This window comes from Rhincodon typus, chromosome 2 (assembly GCF_021869965.1).
Source record: "Rhincodon typus isolate 14 chromosome 2, sRhiTyp1.1, whole genome shotgun sequence".
NCBI lineage: Eukaryota > Metazoa > Chordata > Chondrichthyes > Orectolobiformes > Rhincodontidae > Rhincodon > Rhincodon typus.
In genome coordinates, this window is record NC_063333.1 from 144,242,152 (window position 1) to 144,262,360 (window position 20,209).

At 40.4% G+C, this 20,209-nt stretch overlaps 2 protein-coding genes across 8 annotated transcripts in view; one reads left to right on the forward strand and one right to left on the reverse strand.

The window, feature by feature from the left end:
* Positions 1-10,349, reverse strand: part of LOC125485630 (RAB11-binding protein RELCH-like) — a 23,455-nt gene extending 13,106 nt beyond the window's left edge. Inside the window, exons 1-3 of the mRNA XM_048609247.1 lie at positions 9,837-10,349; positions 6,754-6,801; positions 2,201-2,290 (exon numbers count right to left, since the gene is read on the reverse strand). Coding sequence (XP_048465204.1) covers positions 2,201-2,290; positions 6,754-6,801; positions 9,837-10,251 — 553 coding nt within the window. The 5' untranslated portion in view covers positions 10,252-10,349. The remainder of the gene's footprint in view (positions 1-2,200; positions 2,291-6,753; positions 6,802-9,836) is intronic.
* Positions 10,350-10,459: 110 nt separating this feature from the next.
* pign (phosphatidylinositol glycan anchor biosynthesis, class N) overlaps positions 10,460-20,209 on the forward strand; it is a 97,524-nt gene continuing 87,774 nt past the window's right edge. For 5 of the 7 annotated variants that reach the window (XR_007265618.1, XM_048616911.1, XM_048616927.1 and 2 more), the window contains exons 1-3: positions 10,622-10,730; positions 14,379-14,637; positions 16,019-16,140. Coding sequence is in view for 6 of the 7 variants with exons in the window: in XM_048616911.1 (XP_048472868.1) it covers positions 14,417-14,637; positions 16,019-16,140 (343 nt within the window). In the remaining variant the exon portion in view is untranslated. Of the gene's footprint in view, positions 10,731-14,378; positions 14,638-16,018; positions 16,141-20,209 lie in introns of all 7 variants that reach the window. The other 2 variants (XM_048616921.1, XM_048616926.1) reach the window with 2 other exon arrangements.

The window sequence follows — 20,209 nt, forward strand, 5'->3', positions numbered from 1 at the left end:
AAAAGGTGAGCTTTCTCTGCAGTTGCAGCGATTTTGCAGGACATATTTGGAGTTTTGAAAATGTCTTCAGTTAGACTTACTGACCGAACTTCCATGAGCTTAGAGTCCTAACATAAATAATGAAATCAAATAATAGATTGAAATTCCTCTTCAGAACCATTGCACCCTTTTGCCTAAAGGTGATAATATTTATGTGACAAAGATTATTGAGCTTTCTGTAACTTGATGCAAAGTAATGGCTTTAACTTTGGTGCGAAAAAAAATGAAGTGGAGCATAGCAGCTGTCAGTTGTTCAGATTCAGCAATGACACACTTTGCTCACAACTTATCAAGAAGGCCTTGAGCCATAGAAGTCAGTGAGTGTGCCCTGTCAGCTGGCAATTCAATTCCACACCTGTTTCAGAGTGCAACACTTCAAAGTAAACGTAGTGTCTCTTTAAATATTCTGCGCTTGAAAGGTTAAATTTGATTTCTTGAACAACAAGAATAAGTTTCTGCTAGGCGTTAAGGAGAAATATGAAATGTTTATGCCCCAAAATGAAGTTTGCCTTAAGTTCCAAACCAAGATACTGCTACCCTGTTTGGAAACAAAATACACAATACTTGGCTGGACAAATCCTTATTTAAGATATCCTGGAATTAAAAACATCAAATTCGTTATGCTGTTGTCAGAAACTAATCTCACACTAGTTGAACCCCAGCTGCACTGTCATTAAATGTTATAGCACTTGATATCTCAAAGGAATAGAAAGAATTGGTTACAGTTAACAATTTACAAATTGCACAATTCAGCAATCTTGCCAAATCATTAAAAAGTAGACAGTTTATAGAAACATAGAAAATAAGAATACGTGTAGGCCAGTCAGCCCTTTCGGGCTGGTCTACCATGCAATATTATCATTGGGATAGTCATTAAATCCTAAGCACTGTGCGCAGTCTGGAAATATAATTAGTTATAAATGATTAACTAGTAGACAATCTTGTCATCCAGAAGGTCTTGTGGCATAGTGTCCCATTTTTCCCATTTATATCCACACAAGCTAAATTGGACATGAGCTTCACTTGAACACTGAATGCTAATGTCCAATATATTAGTTGAATGTACTATATTCTAGAACACGCAAATGTGCTTCATCTTTTCAGTGCTGAATACAATTCTGATGTTCAATTTTTCCAAGTATTCCTTCCTATGGGTGTTATAATTGTCATGGTTTATTTTCCAGGCCATGTGCTTATTACTTGGCAGCACCATATCTCCAAAATTTAAATTATATTTAGACTACACCTTTACTCAAATTTTTGTTTTCTTCATTCATTCATGGGATGAGGGCGTCGTTGGCTAGGCCAGCATTTATTGCTCATCCTTAACTGCCCAGACCGGGTAAGGATGGCAGTGTCCTTCTCTAAAGGCCACTAGTGAACCAGATGGGTTTTTCCAGCAATTGACAATGGTTTCATGGTCATCATTAGATGTTTAATTCCAGGTACTTGTCGAATTCAAATTCCACCATCTGCCGTGGCAGGATTTGAACCCAGGTGCCCAGAACGTTACCTAGGTCTCTGGATTAACAGTCTACCAGTAATACCTCCCCGTATATCCTGTAACAAATGGATACGTTTTCATGAGCTGTATGCAGATGTACTAAATTTTTCTCTTTGGCAATTTCATACCTTTTTCTATTCACACAAATGTTCTTTGTTCAACCAAAAGAAACAAGGCTGGAGACCTAAAGGATTGGTCAGCCAGTTCTCCTCCCTCAAACCTGGCCTTGTCAGTTAACGACTGAGCAATAGCAAACTCCAAGTTGAAACTAAGATTCAAGACTTTCCTAGTCAGGCCATCATCTCATGTGGTTTACTTTTAGCTCCAAACTCTACTGACTGCTGATTTTTATTTCTACATTGCAATTAAAGTCTGAAAAGGAAATATTCATAACATTTGTGAATTAGCAATTCTTTCTATAACATTGAAAAGGGGGGAAATACAATAATGGGGTTGGGACAGCACTTATGACACAATTTAACTTGTAATCAAATAGAAATCCCTTCACCAAATTTCAGGGTAAAATTTGCAAAAATAAGGGATTTGTCCAGCCTTAATAGGATTTAATCATAAGGTTGCCAAATTTACAAAGATTCTGAAAAAGTACAACATCAGAAGAATCTTGCATTTGTTTATGCCTTGAAAGATAATGCTTACCTGCCACCCGTTCATCAGTCTCCCGATTACCATCATCAGAATACCGAGCAAAATCCAAAGAATCTAAGGTGCTTATACTGCCAGCTCGATCTATCAAGAAAAAGGAATGGGTGTTAAAATTTAACCTTAATATTTTGTTGAATTCTCCAAGTGAATCTGTGATTTTGTAATTTACACCAAGACTGTGGTTATACAACATTACTGGTCTGTAACCGGGAAGCAGAAGCAACACATTGTGCTCCAGGCTGCAACAATACACTAGAGGGTAAGCAAATCTCCATTCTCTTGGCAACTATTTTCAGGCTTTAAAAGTCTAAACACTTTACATGCACAGCAAAAAAACGGTTATCAACTTCAGGAAGCGAGGACTTGATTCCGTTTTTGGCACAAAACTTAGAACTGTAATTACTCAAAATTTAGTGAGACTGCAGAACCTTTTGAATTGTCTTAATTACAATAATAAATATTATTCCAAGGAGGAAATGAACAGTCATGTATTATTTGCAGAATTCCAGACACATGGGTCTAATTTGTAAAATATTAGTCAATTTCCCATGACACTCCTTACAGGGAGTGAAGTCTAAAATGGGGGAAAACTGAAGGCTGATTTCAACATTAGTACATGTTCAATTGCAGCAAAGGAAGGGATAGCTCTTTTTTTTTTTAAAAAATTGATGTTTCATAAAAATCCATTCATGGATTTGGTTGCCACTGGCTGGGTGAGCATTTATTGCCCATCAGAAGGTAGTGCATTGTATTCAATATTTCCAGGCCTATGCTTAAATCTACCCAGTCAGAGGGAGTGAAAGGCTCCAAGCGTCTTTTGTTAAAGAAACTTGAATCCAATCCAAAAGGTTGGCAGCACAGAATTATCCTTAATTTTGCATTCATTGGTATGAAAGCTCAAATCCCACTATGGCAACTGATGGAATGTAAATTCAATTAATAAACCTGGAATATAAAGTCAGGATTAGTAACGTTGGTGTAAAAAGCCATCAGGTTTACTAATGCTCCTTAGGAAAGGAAGTGTACTAACTTTATCCAGTCCAGCCTATACGCGACTCCAAACTAATAATAAGTGAAACTAATAAATTGAACAATTCAGGTTCAGATCTTACCTTAAACTTATGCCCTCAAGTTTAGGATTCCCGTACCCTGGGAAAAAGACCTTGGCTATTCACCCTATCCATGCCCCTCATGATTTTATAAACCTCTAGACAGTCACCCCTTGGCCTCCGACACTCCAGCTTAAAAAGCCCTAATCTATTCAGCCTCTCCCTATAGCTCAAACCCTCCAATCCTGGCAACATCCTTGTAATCTTTTCTGAATTCTTTCAAGTTGAACAACATCTTTTCTATTTAGGGAGACAAGAATTGAACACAGTAATCAGTGTTCTATACAGTCGCAACATGATGTTTCAACTCCTATACTCAACGCACTAACTAATGAAGGCAAGTGTGCCAAATGCCGCCTTCACCACCATCTACCTGCAACTCTACTTTCAAGGAACAATGCATCTGCACTCCTAGATCTCCTGGCTCAGCAACATTTCCCCAGGACCTCATCATTAAGCGTATAAATCCTGCCCTAGTTTGCCTCACCAAAATGCAATAATTCACATTTATCTAACTTAACTCCAACAGCCACTCCTCAGCCCATTGGCCCATTCTGATCGAGCCCCGATGTACTTGGAGATAACTTTCTTCCCTGTCCACTACACCCGCAATTTTTCCTTTTCTTCCATTGGTGAGTCAGTTGAGTTTTTGTTACAATCCAACACGTTATAGGGTACTTGCCCCTCTTCACAATTTTACAGCTGCTGATAGAAACAACAACATTTATGATGCTTCCCCTTGCTGACTGCTCAACTTTAGAACCAGGATGCAAACTAATTAATCATAGACAACATGCCACAGGTGTATTGCCACTGTCAACTGAAAACAACCAAATGTGTATTGCTGCCTTTAGAGGAATGTTTAAAACGACGGTGACAGGAACAAAAATACTACAATAACTGAAAAGACCAACGTGATTCAATTGTTTAGAACTAATAGGTGCAGCTAAATAACACAGCTATTCATTTGGACAGCAGAATGGTAAAACCTTCCACTATACTAATATTTATCTTAAACTACAGGAAAAATTTGGAGATTTGATTCAGTCCTTTGTTAATGGCCATCCAGAATAAGCAAGAAATAGGCACAGTACTTCTAAAAGACTCTGGTGTCTTCAGGTGAAAACATTTAATTTCTCCAAATGTATTTTATGGAATCTTTAAAAATATACAACACATGCTGGAGGAAAAATAATTAATGGAATGTCCACATATTAAACTTAAATAAACATGCAGAATATTCCAGTTTCAAGCTAACAGTTTTAATTCGGTAAATTTCCTTATTTTACAAGTATGCCACCAATCTTTCATTAATCTTAACTCTTATCAACTACTCAAAAAACTTCATTGCCTGTTAGTTTAGCATTTGACTCTTGTTTGAACACCAGCATGAGAAACTGAGCAATAATGCCGAGCCTTAGTCACATCGTAGGGGTGGAGAACAGTTCATTAGCCAGGCAATTTTTTTCTCCCTAATCAGGAGTTCTTTGGAAGGCAGATCTGCAACAGAATGTTACATTCTTGCACCGATAAAAGATCTCCATCTGAAACAGCTATTTAGTTGTTTTGGGAAGAGTAGGGACATTTGGAGATGCTTTGTATGAAATATTGATTTTTAATTCACCTATTTCCATTCAATGATCAGACCACATATCGAGTTGCGTGTTCAGAACTGGGCACCTTATTTAAGCAAAGTTCCTTGAAAGTAGATTCGCAAGTAGACAGGATAGTAAAGAAGGCCTTTATTGGTCAGTGCATTGAGTATAGGAGTTGCGAGGTCACGTTGCAGCTGTACAGGACATTGATTAGGCTACTTTTGGAATGCTACATTCAATCCTGGTCTCCCCACCATAGGAAAGATGTTGTGAAATTTCAAAGGATTCAGAATAGATTTACAAGGATGTTGCCAGGATTAGAGGATTTGAGCTATAGGTAGAGACTGAATAGGCTGGGACTACTTTCCCTTGAGCATCGGAGGCTGAGGAATTATAAACTTATAGAAGTTTATAAAATCATGAGGGGCATAGATAGGGTGAATAGCCAAGGTCTTTTCCCCAGGGTAGCAGAGTCCAAAACTAGAGGGCATAGGTTTAAGGTGAGGGGGACAGATTTAAAAGGGACCTCAGGGGTGGCTTTTTCCACATAGAGGTTGACGCGTGTGTGAATGAACTGCCTGAATAAGTGGTGGAGGCTGGTACAATTACAACATTTAAAAAGGTACCTGGATGGATATATGGATAGGAAAGCTTTAGAGGGATATGGGCCGAGTGCTGACAAATGGGGCTAGATTAATTTAGGATATCAGGTCAGCATGGACAAGTTGGACTGAAGTGTCTATTTCCATGCTATAAAGCTATACAATTCTTTGTGAAGCACTGGAGTGAGTGCAAAAAGAGGTTTACTAGAATGATTCCAGGAATGAGGGATTTTAGATACAAGGAAATATTAGAGAAATTGGGTTTATTGTCCTTGGAGCAGAGAAGATCAAGCAGTGACTTTATTCAGGTGTTCAAAATAGTAAACAATTTTGACAGCATAAATAAGGATATTCTGTTTCCACTAGTTAATGTGTCACTAACTAGGGGCACAATTTCAAGATTGTCAGTGAGAGAGCTAGGGGTGAGATGAGGAGAAACTTCTTTACTCAGTTGTTAGGATTTGGAATGTGCTGCCTGGGAGAGTGGATTCCACAGGTGGTTTCAATAAAGAGCTGAACATATATTTGAAAGTGATAATTTAGAGGGCTACGGAGATAAAGCTGGAAGTAGGGCTAACTGGGTAGATCTTTCTAGAGCTGTACAGATATGATGGGCTGAATGGCCTTCTTCTGTAGTGTAAAATTCTATGATTCTGTAACACTCCTTGTAAAACTCAACTGCAACTTTAGCAACATGGTGATTTAAGATATAGCTGCTTATTAAAACTCCGCAGAAGTCAACAAAATAAAACAATGCATTACGGATGCTGGAGGTCGGAATCAAAATCAGAAATTGCTGGAGAAACTCAGCAAGTCTGACAGCATCTGTGGAGAGAGTTAACTTTTGAGGCCCAGTGACAATGGAACGTTAACTCTCTTTTTCTCCTCACCTGTCGAGTTTCTCCACTTTCTGGTTTTGCCACAGAAATCAATACTTGCTGCAAACTGCCAATTTAAACCATACTTTTACTGCATAGGCATTATTATGCATTCACAACCCAGAGATTCAGCATGAAGCATGACTATCTAGCCTGTATGCTAAACACAAAGCAAAGTGTGAAGGCTTGAACACTCTCCTCTACTTCATTCCAGAATCAGTAGAAGTTCAGCATTTGCACTACAGCTGCAGTGTGAAGCGAAAAGTGCTTTGAAAATGGTATCACTGCATGAAAATGCATTCTTCATTTTGCTTTTAAAATATGTGCTTAAAATTGTTTGAAGTTAGAATCCAGGGAAATTACCTGTATGGTTCTCATTCATTGCCCTGATCATTGTCAGATTAACCTTGTCTGTTTGCGAGAGAGACAAGAAAGAAATTGCATTTATAAAGCATTCTTACATTTCCCAAAATGTTTCACAGGCTTTTACATAAAAAAAAAGTAGCTATTACTGTTAGGTGATTTGGGCACTAGTTCCTACCAGCAGCAATATTTAGACAATCTATTCTTTTGTGGTGCTGGTTGAGGGGTAAATGTCATCTATGACATCCAGAGAAATCCCCTGTTCTCTCTCAAATATCTAATCACTGACATCTAACATCAGGAGGCACAATTTAACATTACATTTGAAAGACAACATCCCCAGACAGCGCAGTACTCCATCAATGCTGCCCTACAGTGGCCACTAAATGATGCAGTCGTGTTTCTGGCACGGGCGTTCAAATCCACTACTTTGACTTAGAGGTGAATACCACTACAGAGCTGAGGCTGAAACCTTAAAGTCATTGTAAAGAACAAAAGCTATTTCTTGCAAACCTATGTGTTAAGGGTATATTATTAGCAGCTCTCTCAGCTGCAGTTACATCTCTAAGCAGAATAGGAGGCATCATCCATGCTTAAATAGGTATTCAAAAAGGTTACCCAGTAGACAGATTTTTTTTAAAAATTAGCTTATAATGAGATTTGGGAACTTTTCAGTCAAGGGCTTATCAGGTTGGATAATTATTTTTAAAAACTAAGTATTGAAGCTGTGAAATTATACCAAGCTTTTTGAAAAATCTTTCAAGATACATAAAATGGAAAAAGAAGGGAGTCATTAAAGATTATCTTGCCAATTTTCAGTCAAACTCCCATGCTATCACCAATGAGCCAGGATCCTGGTTCTGCAAAGGACACTTTATAACTGTACTTTAGCCAAAGATTTTCAAAAACATCCTGTCCTATCACCTGATACTAAAACAACATCCAATGTCAGACCCCCTTATATTCAGATAAAAAGTGAAACTGATCTGCTATTCAATGGAGCACAAATTTTCAAGCAAACATGCAGAAACAGTCTATTCTATTCTCTTCTCTCCATTTAAGTCCAAAGCAAAGGCTTTCACAATAATGGAGAAATAAGCACTCCTCAAAATCAACTTGGCAGATGCAATTTTTCACACTGCCCTTGTTTCATCCGCTAACATGTACGATATGTACCATCAACGCTGACAACAGATTGCTAATACAAATAGTAAGGGAAGAAATTTAAAGTGGGCCAGGTGTAGCTGCTGCAACATCATCTTACAGCACTTATAATAAAATTTTCTTCACATTATTGTAAACTAAACCACAAAGATAGTAAGGCAGTTGACCAAAGTTATTACACAAAATAATTAAGTTTCAAGATGCCGAAAAGAAGAGGCTGGTGCAAAGAGTTCCGAAACACAGGGCCCAGCCAGCTGAACCAGAAACAATGATTCACAAGTTCTGTGATTGGAGATTACAGATGAGGAAAGTTGAAGCATAGACGAATTTGAAAACAAAGATGACAATTTTAAAAGAGAGGCTCTCTTTATTTGGAGTCAGTGTAGGTCAGTGAACACAGTACCAGGTAAATGGGACTTCAATAGAGCCAACAGTTTATGGGCACTAGAATGGAGACTTGCTTGGAGCAAGTATCAAGAATCAAGTCTAGAGGTCTAGATGAAGATTTCAATAGTGAATAAGACAAGGATGGGACTGAGTTGAGGATTGTTAGCAGGGTGGAAACAGATGGTCTAAGTGATGATGTGAACGTGCAGTTGGAAGTCACAGCTGGGTAAAATGTGGGTCTGGTCAAGTCTCAGACAGTTGCCATGAGGGGGGAATTTCAGAGCAAAGGAATGGAGATTGGGGGTGGGACCGAGACTAATGATAGCAGCGCTCTTAATATTTAACTGAAGGAATTCTCTGTTTGTCCAATTCTGTATGTCAGACAAGTAGTCTGATCATTTAGAGAGTGAAGGAATTAAAGTAGTACAGCTGGTGATAGCAGCATCCCTGAGGAAACAGATTTCTGATGCACAGACAGACAGCATGTAGATGAGAAATAAAAGAAAATGAAGAAATAGCTTTCTTTTAAAAAGAAATAATAGGATTATAAAATAGACATAACCCATGGTCAACGACTTCTTTAAACAATCTGTTAATAAAACACTAACTAAAGCTAAAGCAACTAAGTGGCTGAAGTTAGAATTAGATGCTGTAATGCAAAACAGCAGGTCCGGAAGAATGAAATCGAATAGCCTAAACGGTCTTTCCCCCAATTTGCCTTGTGATCACACGGTATATGGTACATTGGGTGGCATTCATAGACGCAGTTCGCAAACAGGAAATTAATACAAATCAAAACAAAATATGTTGCCTCCAGCGAGTATTACTATTAGGTATGAACCACATAGCATATAAACACCCAGTGAATCATAGCTCACAGTATACCTGCTCCTGCGAACATTCAATATTATTCTTGTAAGGCCAAGACGAAAACAAAATTGATACCATAAATGATCCTTATAAGATTTCTAACTATTTTAAGTTACCGACAAGCAGTACAACTACGCTCGTACAGAATTTCCCTTTAGTCTGAGCTTCAGTTCTATCCGTCCGTACTTCGCTGTTATGCCCATCACAACGGTCATTTTAATGAGTTTTAAGTTTTATACGTCCCGTTCCTTCAAGCGCATATCGTCTTCAAACTCAACTCTGGCCGTTTACAATGTAATCCCGTACTTGTCAAAAACAAAAACAAAAACAAAAACAAAAACAAAAACAAACAAATTGCGGAAAAACTCAAATTAGCAGGTCTAGTAGTATCTGTGAGAGTCAAAGCAGAATTAACGTTTCGGCATCGGTGACCCTTTCTTAAGAGCAAAAGTGCTGAAGAAGGGTCACCGGACCCGAAACATTAATTCTGCTTTCACACCACACTTGTCATTCTGCCTCTCCCACCAGTCCCGCTCCCCTAGTCTCATTATTGCCTCAGGTTTCAATGACATTCCGTTTTTACTTCAGACAGTATCTCCAATTCCCTGCTCAGCCCCCGATCCCCACCCTCTGTGTTCCCAGGTGCTGCCTCTACCACTCACTGAGTTGCCCGGGCGCAGGAGCCAGGTCCTTGGGGGGAGTGGACGTGTGCCTCTCGAAATTGCCGGGATTGGAGAAGTAATCGCGGAGCCGGGGCAGCTCCCTGCCTGCCTCCTGCAGCTCGGTGTGGAACTCCAAGGCGGTGAGAATGTACTGGTCTCGCAGCAGCTGGGCCGCGATGGTATCCAGGGGAACGCGAGGCGGCTCTGCCCCCAGCGGCAGTCCGACCGCCGCCTCCCTGACCCCGCCACCGCTGTAACCGAAACCCGCTTCCTGCTGAGGTGACAGGGGCAGCGTGGGGACGTGTGCGGCGGAGAACGGTAGACCCGGCGCGCCGACCTCTTTGCCTCTCCGCGATTTTCTCTCGGACTCCTCATCCGAGTCGCTGAGGAAAGGATTGACACTAGACGCCGCCATCTTGCTTCTCGTCTTCCTGGTTGTAATCTCGCGATAGTGCTGCGGTGGGGGGAAAAAATCCGCCCCTTCCCGACCCACCCTCTCTAACCGTTTATTGGGTATGCGTGCAGGAAACTTTTCATGACTGACAGCACCTTTCACCAATAACAATCAGGGTCGACCCGTCAATCTGATAGTCCCGCCAACGAAGCTGCCTGGGTGTCAGCAAACGCAGCCTTTCAACAACATTTATAGAGTGTTAATAATTTCAGAAAATGAGGTGTTTCTTTCTTTCCTCTGCTAACAGAAGTTTTATTATTTTTATAATTAATTGATTGCAGCTGTTGAAGGAGATAAACTTGACATCGATGCCGAAGGTCAGAAGTCGCAACGGTAAGCAGCCGCGCAAGCGCAGTACACTGTGTTGACTGAATCAATGTTGGTAGCTTCCCCGTGCCCAATGGGCCTGTTCCCAGGTATTGACGCGCTCAATCGGGCAGGTAAGAATGGAAATGAGTTGTATCTTACTTTGAAATAAGCAGATGTGCGCTTCTGGATCTAACTTTGAAATAATTTTATTGCGGGGAGGGGGAAATCAGTTAGATTCTAGTTCAGATGCTGGAGAGGGTCTGACCGAGTGCGCTCCTGATCAATGTATTTGCGCCACCCCCTCCCCCCCCGCCATACACACAGAGGATTAATCCCCCTCCCTCGGATTTACCCACTTCTTTCACCCCCACCCCCACCAAGGATTTATCCAGTGCCCTCAAGATTTTCCCACCTCCCCATCTCAGGATGTAATAATTGGTGTACCAAAGGGATCACTGCTGACACCTCGACTTTTTACAGGTTATGTCAATGACTTGAATGAAGAGACCAAAGGTGATGATACAAAGATAGTTAGGAAAGTAAGTTGTGAAGAGGACACAAAGTGACTACCAAGGCTTTATAGGTAGCTGTATGGTAGGCTCAGTGGTTAACACTGCTGCTGCACAGCGACAGGGACCCAGGTTCCATTCCACCCTCAGCTGACTGTGTGGAATTTGCACATTTTGCTTGTGTCTCTGTGGGCTTCCTCTGGGTGCTCCGATTTCTTCCCACAGTCCAAAGATGTGCAGGTTAGGTGGATTAGCCGTGGGAAATGCAGGGTTACAGGGAGAGGGTTGGGTGTGGGTCTGAGTGCGATGCTGTTTGGAGGTCTGGTGTGGACTTGATGGGCTGTAAAAGTTCAGAGCTAATTTAGTGCAAGATGTTACGGTAAACATCTAGGTCAGATGAAGTGAAACTTTTTCTGTCTTTCTGCTGATTGAGGAATCTAGTATGAAAGGGCAGTAGTAAAAAAAAATTGGAGCCAGTTTTTTCAAAAATGCTTTTTCATTCAAGGGTTGTAAAAGATTGGAATTCTGTTCTGCAAATAGCAACTGATAGCAGATCAATTGTTAATTTTAAATCTGAGACCGATACATTGTTATTAATGAAAGTTATTATGGCTATCCAAGAATATTTATTAAGATGGCAAAAGAGGGTATATGGCAACAGATGACAGATCAGCCTTGATCTTATTGAATAGCAGAACAGATTCAAGGGATAAATGGGTTACTCCTGTTCCTATGCTGCAAGGGGATTCAGGAGAAAACTCTTTTCAATAAACTGATAAGAATGTGAAATTTGCTGCCACATGGAGAGGGTCAAGTGACTTAGTATGGATGCAGTAAGACAGGAGGGCAGTAGAAACGTTGCAGATCTGACAGCATCTGTGGCGAGAGAAACCAAATAAATATTTTGAGTCCAGTATGACGCTTCTCCCAACTACTGGGGATTGGTTAGCCTAGTTGGCTTGATGGCTGGTTTGCATCGCAGAGTGACACCAACAGCACTGGTTCAATTTCTGTGCCATCTGAGATGATCATGAAGATCCTGCCTTCACAACCTCGAACAAGTCATGGTGACCTTCGGGTTAAACGCACCACCGTCATGTCTCTAGTGAGAGAGCAGTTCTTTAGAACTACAGTGACTTATCTGCTGTACTTTTATATAGATGCATTTATGCAGAATCTGGATAAACCTTTGGGACTGTGGTGACTTATCTGCAATACTTCTCTCTTTTATATAAATGCATTTATACTGAATCTGGATAAACCCAAAAGGAGCAGGAATTTTGCTGGGATCAAGTAGTTCTGCTAGTAGGGTAGGAGGACATCCATGTCAGTGTAAATTCTGGCACAAACCAGTTCGGTCAATTGACTTGTTTTTGTAATCACAATACTTGTCCATCTTTGCCTTTATAAATTGAATTGCAATCAGTGCTGTTTATCTAAACATGTAAATTATAGATTGATGCTGGCATTTTCACAATACCAAATCACAAACTATCATCTGTCTCAGTAGTACCAAGATAGGACCACCATAGCCTTCTGCAGCAATGAGCTCCACAGGTTAACCACCCTCTGTCTGAACAAAGTCCTCCTCATCTTGGTGAGGAGACCTTCTCCCCCTTAGTACTTGCGAATGCAAGTTTGCATTGTCTCCATCTAATTTCTACCAATTATTTTTTCCTTTCCTTTATTACATATTGAGTTGTCCTGATATATTCTGTAACCATGATTCATGGATATGTACAAGGTGACAGTGACAGGTTGAAGCACATCTATGTTAACATTTGGAAATCTCATCCATTTCTCCAATGAAAATATTCCAGTATGATTTTATTACTGACATGTTGCTCTTTAAATTGAAGTGAATTTCAATGAAAGTTGGTGAGCTAAGCAAGATGGAAGCAAGTTGCCTTCAAGAAGGAAAATGTGGTGTTCAGTCCTGGAGAATTAACCGTCAAAATGTTCTATGGAGAACATACCCATTAATGCTGACTTACAGTTAACTGCCAGACTTTCTTTAAATTTTAAGAAAGGTATGCTGGTTGCCGTTGGTGTGGGTATTGCCCTGGTTTCAAATTTAAACAAAGCTTGGCAGTTAACTGTCAATCGGCATTCATGGGTGTATTTGCCACAATAACGCCCCTACCATTCAGAATCTACTAGCCAACTAGTCAGCATTCTCTTCCCATGCAGTATAAATCTTGAGTTGCTATTCTTGATTAGCACAAGACAAAAATTTGTGAAAAAGTATATTTTTTTCGGCAAACTCAAGTTCTGTACTAGAAAATGAATATTTGGTTTAGTTAAGACTTTCAGTATGCCCTGTAGTAGAAATAGATGGAGAAATGGTTTTGCAGTGCTACAAAACAAATGCCTTGGAAATAAATGATAAATTTTAGCTGTATTAACTTATACTTTATTCAAACATTTATACAGTCAGACATGAGGAATTCTGTGGTGAGTAACTCACCTGTGTCTGCCCAGTGCTGGTTCACCATTTTACAAAGCACAAGTCCGGAGTGTGATGGAATACTCTCCACTTCCCTGGATGGCTGCAGCTCCAACAACACTCAAGACGCTTAGCACCATTCAGGACAAAGCAGCCTGCTTGACTAGCATCCCATCCACCACCTCACCATTCACTGCCTTCGTGACAGATATGATGGCAGTAGTGTGTACTTTATGTAATATATGCCAGAGCAAATCACCAAGCATTCAACAGCATTTTCCAAGCCTCCAACCTTTGCCACCTGGAAGGGCAAGCTGATACATGGGAACACTTACACCTGCGAGTTCCACTTGAAACCACAAACTGTCCTGACTTGGAGCTATATCGTTGTTCCTTCACTGTCATTGGGTCAAAATCCTGAAACTCCTTGCTTAATAGTGGTATCAGTAACTCTATATCTAAAGGACAGTTCAAGAAGGCAGCTTAGGGCCGTGTTCTGAATGGCAGTTGGGGATGGGCAATGATGCCTTATCCCATGAATGAAATTTTAAGAAAGCTAAAAACATTTTAAAATGCATTTCCAATCAATTATAATATAAATTATTTTTCAAATTGTTTAGCTGTAAAAACCTGTAATGTCATAAAGGCTTACAAGAATTGAGGTTTCTGAATATCAGTACATATTAAAATGGACAATTTAATATGTAACTATTATAAAACCATGCTGATATGGCATAGCTAGGGAAAGGATTCAGCTCAGTTAGAAATACACCCTCTGTGTGTAAATTGCTAAAAATAATTCCATGTTTCTGTTTGATTTTCAGTTCCTCCTGGAATGAAGTGATCAGATTTATGTCTAAACATGCTGATGTTCTTCCTGATTGGCTTGCTTGTGCATCTCATCTTCTTTGCCTCCATTTTTGACATTTATTTCACTTCTCCCCTGGTGCATGGAATGACTCCTCATCGAACATCACTACCACCACCAGCTAAACGTCTTGTTCTTTTTGTTGCTGATGGATTGCGTGCAGACGCCTTTTTTGAGCTGGATCAGAATGGACAGACACGTTCACCATTCCTCCGGTATGACTGGTCATATGAAGTATTTCAAAGAAAACTATTTAAGATTATCAAAGTATTTGATGGGGTAGAAATCAAGATGATGTTTCCTTTTATGAGGGAAAATTAAGAAAGTATAGGCACTACTAAGTCGAATAGGAATTCAAGAGAAATTTTATATCCAAGAGAGTCTTATGAAAGTGGAACTCTCTCTCAAAAGGAGTGGTTGAGCTCAATAGCAACAATTCATTTAAGTGGAAGCTAGTTAAGAGCATGGTGCTGAAGGGAACAGCAGGTATACTGATATCCTGAGCTGAAGAGAGGTGAGAAAACACTTGTATGGAGAAAAGACCAACCTGGATCAGTCGAGCTTCCAGTCAGGAACAAAGACAGAAGTTGCTGGAAAAGCTCAGCAGGTCTGGCAGTATATGTGAAGGGAAAATCAGAGTTAATATTTCGAGTCCAGTGACACTTGCTCAGAATGTGTGTACGTGTCTTTTTCCTAATAGCCACAGCCATCAGAGATAATGACTATGTGCTTTTAAGCTCATATTGACCCTCTTCTGCCCTGACCTTTGATTCTTTAGTGTGGCCTAAGTGTCCCACTTCTCACACCAATGGCTTATACCACTGATTACTTTCTCCCATATATATAATATTTACCCAATCAAGTTCTCATCCCTTTTTAAGGAGAAGAAACATCAACTCAGCTGAGTGTGTCTTTTTATAAATCTATAAATGCAGTTTTTCTTTAGATGGATTGAACCACGATGTTCAAACAACAGTGTAGACATGATCTGGCATTAACATCAGTGTTTAAATGCACACTGCAGATTATCCAATAAATTCTAGTTTTACTGCTGCAGTTCCAACTTCATGCAGTGAAATTAACTATTTCATAGTATTATAAATATAACAAACAAAAACAAAACAAAGTTAGATAGTGATTTGAGTTTAATGAAACATTAATTGGTACAAATAAACACTCCTTTTTCTGTTGCCTGTGAAGATATGAAACAGATTTAATTTTGTATAGAAATAGCATGGGATTATTCATAGATTAGAATATGCAATCAAAAAATACTGTTGCTTTGTTGGCAAATGTTTAGCTTACAGGGACAAAAGGTTCGCATACAGCAAACTGCGTATGTGGCCATTTGGTGATGAAGTTTGAAAAATTAACATGCTTCTCTTGGTGTGTATATGTATGTGTTTGTGGTCACTTTCTGGCTTTGCGGGTAGGGAGAAGATAAGAGTTTACAGTAATGAGTAACAGTTTAGTATGGTTCTCATTGCTATGTTCATTTGACTCCAGGAACACACTGACTACAAACGGACATCTTGCATATTTGGAATAACTTCCTTCTTGTATGCCCAATTTTGTAAATTGTTTTTGTGCTTACAGGAATGTGGTGGTGCACCATGGAAGCTGGGGTGTGTCTCACACACGGGTTCCAACTGAATCCAGACCTGGTCATGTGGCCTTGATTGCAGGGTTTTATGAAGATGTCAGTGCTGTAGCTAAAGGTGTGCAGTATTAATGAATTATATTTTTACTTAGCTTGCACATTATGCTTGTTATCTTTTCCACAGTGAAGTCTAAAGTGATCTAATTATAATGCACTTTTAGAAGGGATGTTTAAAGAAAATTAATAAATGTGATAAGTATAAACAAACAGTAACCTCACACCATAGAGTTAACTGCTAATAGTATTTATTAATAATGTGGGGATTAGCTGTTTAGTATAGTTCACTTCATGGTTGTGCATGTTAATATTAGTTGCCCCATGTAATGAGGTCTAAATTATAACAAATGTCATTAACTGATTGTTTTTACCCTTATTATGATGCAGCCTCGTTTTCCATCCATTTAAAAGCTTCAGCATTATGAAATCAGATATGTTTCCTATTACCCTGGCATAGCATACACCAGTGTTGCAATAGAGGATTGCATGTCTGTGTCTTTATAAACTTCACTTTGATCCTCTGTACACTTTGTCCAAGTCTCTTGAATTCCTAACTTTGAGGCAATATTGCTGAGTCACAACAGAAATATTTAAACTTTCGCAACAAGCAGTTATTCGGGTTCTAAACCTAAATATGCAAATGCTGGCTTTTCCAGAGATGTTTGCACCTGTAGAATAGATTTCCTTTTTTTTATTTATTACAGTTTAGTACACCAGATAAATGACACAACTTTCTGTTGGAAACAGTGGCTAGTAACTCACCTCCTGACTCCCCAAAGCTTGTCCACGATCTACAAGGTATAAGTCAGGATTATGATGGAATACTCCCCAATTGCTTGGGTGGGTGCAGCTCCAACAACAGTCACCATCATCAAGGACAAATCAGGTGGCTTGATTGGCACCACATCCACAAAATCCACTCCTTCCACCACTCTCACTCAGCAGAAGTGTGTACCAGCTACAAGATGCACTGCAGAAATTCACCAAAGATCCTTAGACAGCATCTTCCAAAACCATAGCCACTTCCATCTAGAAGGGCAAGGTCAGTAGATACATGGGAACACCATCACCCACAGGCTCCCCTCCAAGCCACTCTCCATCCTGACTTGGAAATATATTGCCGTACCTGCACTGCCGCTGGGTCAAAATCCTGGAATTTCCTCCCTAAGGGCATTGTGGGTCAACCTTCAGCACAAGGACTGTAGCGTTCAAGAAGACAGCTCACCACCATATTCTCAAGGGCAACTAGGGGTCCCATGAGTGAAAAAAAAAGTTAGCCTTGCAGATTGCATATTGTTGCAAACATTCCCAGCAGCTTATCTCTAGAGTGTGCAGTCTACACTACTTCATCTTTAGCAAGGCTACCAACCTTTAATAACATTCACTACAATAATTCTAAATGCTGTTCAGTATCCCTAAATTTGCAAGTTCTGTACCATACACTAGAATTGCATGTTTAAATCAACTACAATTAGTCCAATTTATGCTTGCGCTGTAGAGAATAATTGTCCAAGCTCAACCATGCTATGAGCAGGGAATCTTACTCAGTAGAGGGATACATCAGTAACACAGCAATGCACAAGTCACAATGTTTTGACCAATAGCAGTTAAAAAATCATGGGTAGATAGTGCACACAGGAATTCAGGCTCTATCAGTGAATGAGGGTCCCTGTTAGTGATATGGACGCAGAAACTATCCTTATAACTAAGGAAACAAAAACACTCAGGATGTGGGCCTAATACTGCTGCTATCCTTTTTGTGGGGCTACACCAAGGAGAGAGTTCCAGGATTCTGATGCAACAGTTAAGGAGCAGTAATATAGTTCTAGAACGCGCAGATGGTGGTGTTCATCCATCTGCCATTGTCTGGCTAGTTGATACAGGTCAAAGGTTTGAAAGGTGCTGTCGAAGAAATCTTGGTGAATTGCTCAATACATCTTGTAGATGACACACACTGCCGGCACTGTGCACTGACAAAAGGTGTATAGAGCATAGAACAGTACAGCATAGAACAGTACAGCACAGTACAGGCCTTTCGGCCCATGATGTTGTGCCGACCTGTTATCCTACTCTAAGATCAAAGTAACCTGCATACCCTTCATTTTACTATCATCCATGTGCCTATTCAAGAGTCGCTTAAAAGTCCCTAATGTATCTGACTCTACTACCACCACTCTGTGTAAAGAACCTACCTCTGACATCTCGCCTATACATTCCTCTAATCACCTTAAAATTATGCCCCCTTGTGATAGTCACTTCTGCCCTGGGAAAAAGTCTCTGGCTATCCACTCTATCTTTGCCTCTCATCATCTTGTACAGCTCGATCAAGCCACCTCTTGTCCTTCTTCGCTCCAATGAGAAAAGTCCTAGCTCCCTCAACCTTTCTTCATAAGACCTGCCCTCCAGTCCAGGCAGCATCCTGGTATATCTCCTCTGCACCCTCTCTAAAGTTTCCACATCCTTCCTATAATAAGGCGATCAGAACTGAACACAATATTCCAAGTGTTGTCTAACCTGAGTTTCATAGAGCTGCGGCATTACCTTGCAGCTCTTAAACTCAATCCCCATGCCAATGAAAGCCAACATACCATATGCTTTTTTAACAACCCTATCAGCTTAGGTGGCAACTTTGAGGAGCAGAGGGATCTATGGACATGGATCCCAAGATCCCTCTGTTCTTCCACATTGCCAAGAATCCTGCCATTAACCCTGTATTCTGCATTCAAATTCAACCTTCCAAAATGAATCACTTCACACTTTTCTGGGTTGAATTCTGTCTGCCACTTCTTTGCCTAGCTCTGCATCCTGTCAATGTCCTTTTGCAACCTACACCCACCCTCCACACTATCCACAACTCTACCAACCTTCATGTCTTTGGCAAATTAACTAACCCACCCCTCCACTTCCTCATCCAAGTCATTTATAAAGATCACAAAGAGCAGACGTCCCAGAACAGATCCCTGCAGAACACCACTGGTTACTGAGCTCCAGGCTGAATACTTTCCATCTACTACCACTCTCTGTCTTCTATTGGACAGGCAATTCTGTATCCAGACAGCCAAATTTCCCTGAATTCCAATACCTCCTTACTTCCTGAATGAGCCTATCATGGGGAACCTTATCAAATGCCTTGATGAAATCCATATACACCACATCCACTGCTCTACCTTCATCAATGTGTTTTGTCACATCCTCAAAGAATTCAATAAGGCTTGTGAAGCATGACCTGTTCCTCTCAAAGCCATGCTGACTATTTCTAATCAAACTGTGCTTTTCCAAATAATCATAAATACTATCTTTCAGAATCATCTCTAATAATTTGCCTACCACAGAAGTAAGACTGACTGGTCTGTAATTCCCAGGATTATCCCTATTCCCTTTCCTGAACAAGGGAACAACATTTGCCACCCTCCAATCATCTGGTACTACTCCAGTGGATAGGAGGACGCAAAGAATATCACCAAAGGCGCAACAGTCTCTTCCCTAGCTTCCCGTAATAACCTTGAGTATATCCCGTCTGGCCTAGGGGACTGATCCGTTCTCATGTTTTTCAAAATTTCTAGCACATCCTCCTTCCTAACATCAACCTGTTCGCATATCAGCCTGTTTCATGCTGTCCTCTCAAACTACAAGGTCCCGCTCACTGGTGAATACTGAAGCAAAATATTAAGGACCTCCCTTACCTCCTACGACTCCAGGCACACACACCCTCCACTATCCCTGATCGGCCCTACCCTCACTTTGGCCATCCTCTTGTTCCTCACATAAGTATAGAACGTCTTGGGGGTTTTCCTTAATTCTGCCCTCCAAGGCATTTTCATGTCCCCTTCTAGCTCTCCTAAGTCATTCTTCAGTTCCTTCCGGGCTACCTTTTAACCCTCGAGAGCCCTGTCCGATCCTTGCTTCCTCAACCTTAAGTAAGCTTCCTTCTTCCTCTTGACTAGATGTTCCACATGTCTTGTCATCCAAGGTTCCTTCACCTTACCGTCCCTTCCTTGCCTCAGTGGGACAAACCTATCCAGCACTTGTATAGTTTGAGACAACAAGGTGCAGAGCTGGATGAACACAGCAGGCCAAGCAGCATCATAGGAGCAGAAAGGCTCCTTTCTGATCCTATGATGCTGTTTGGC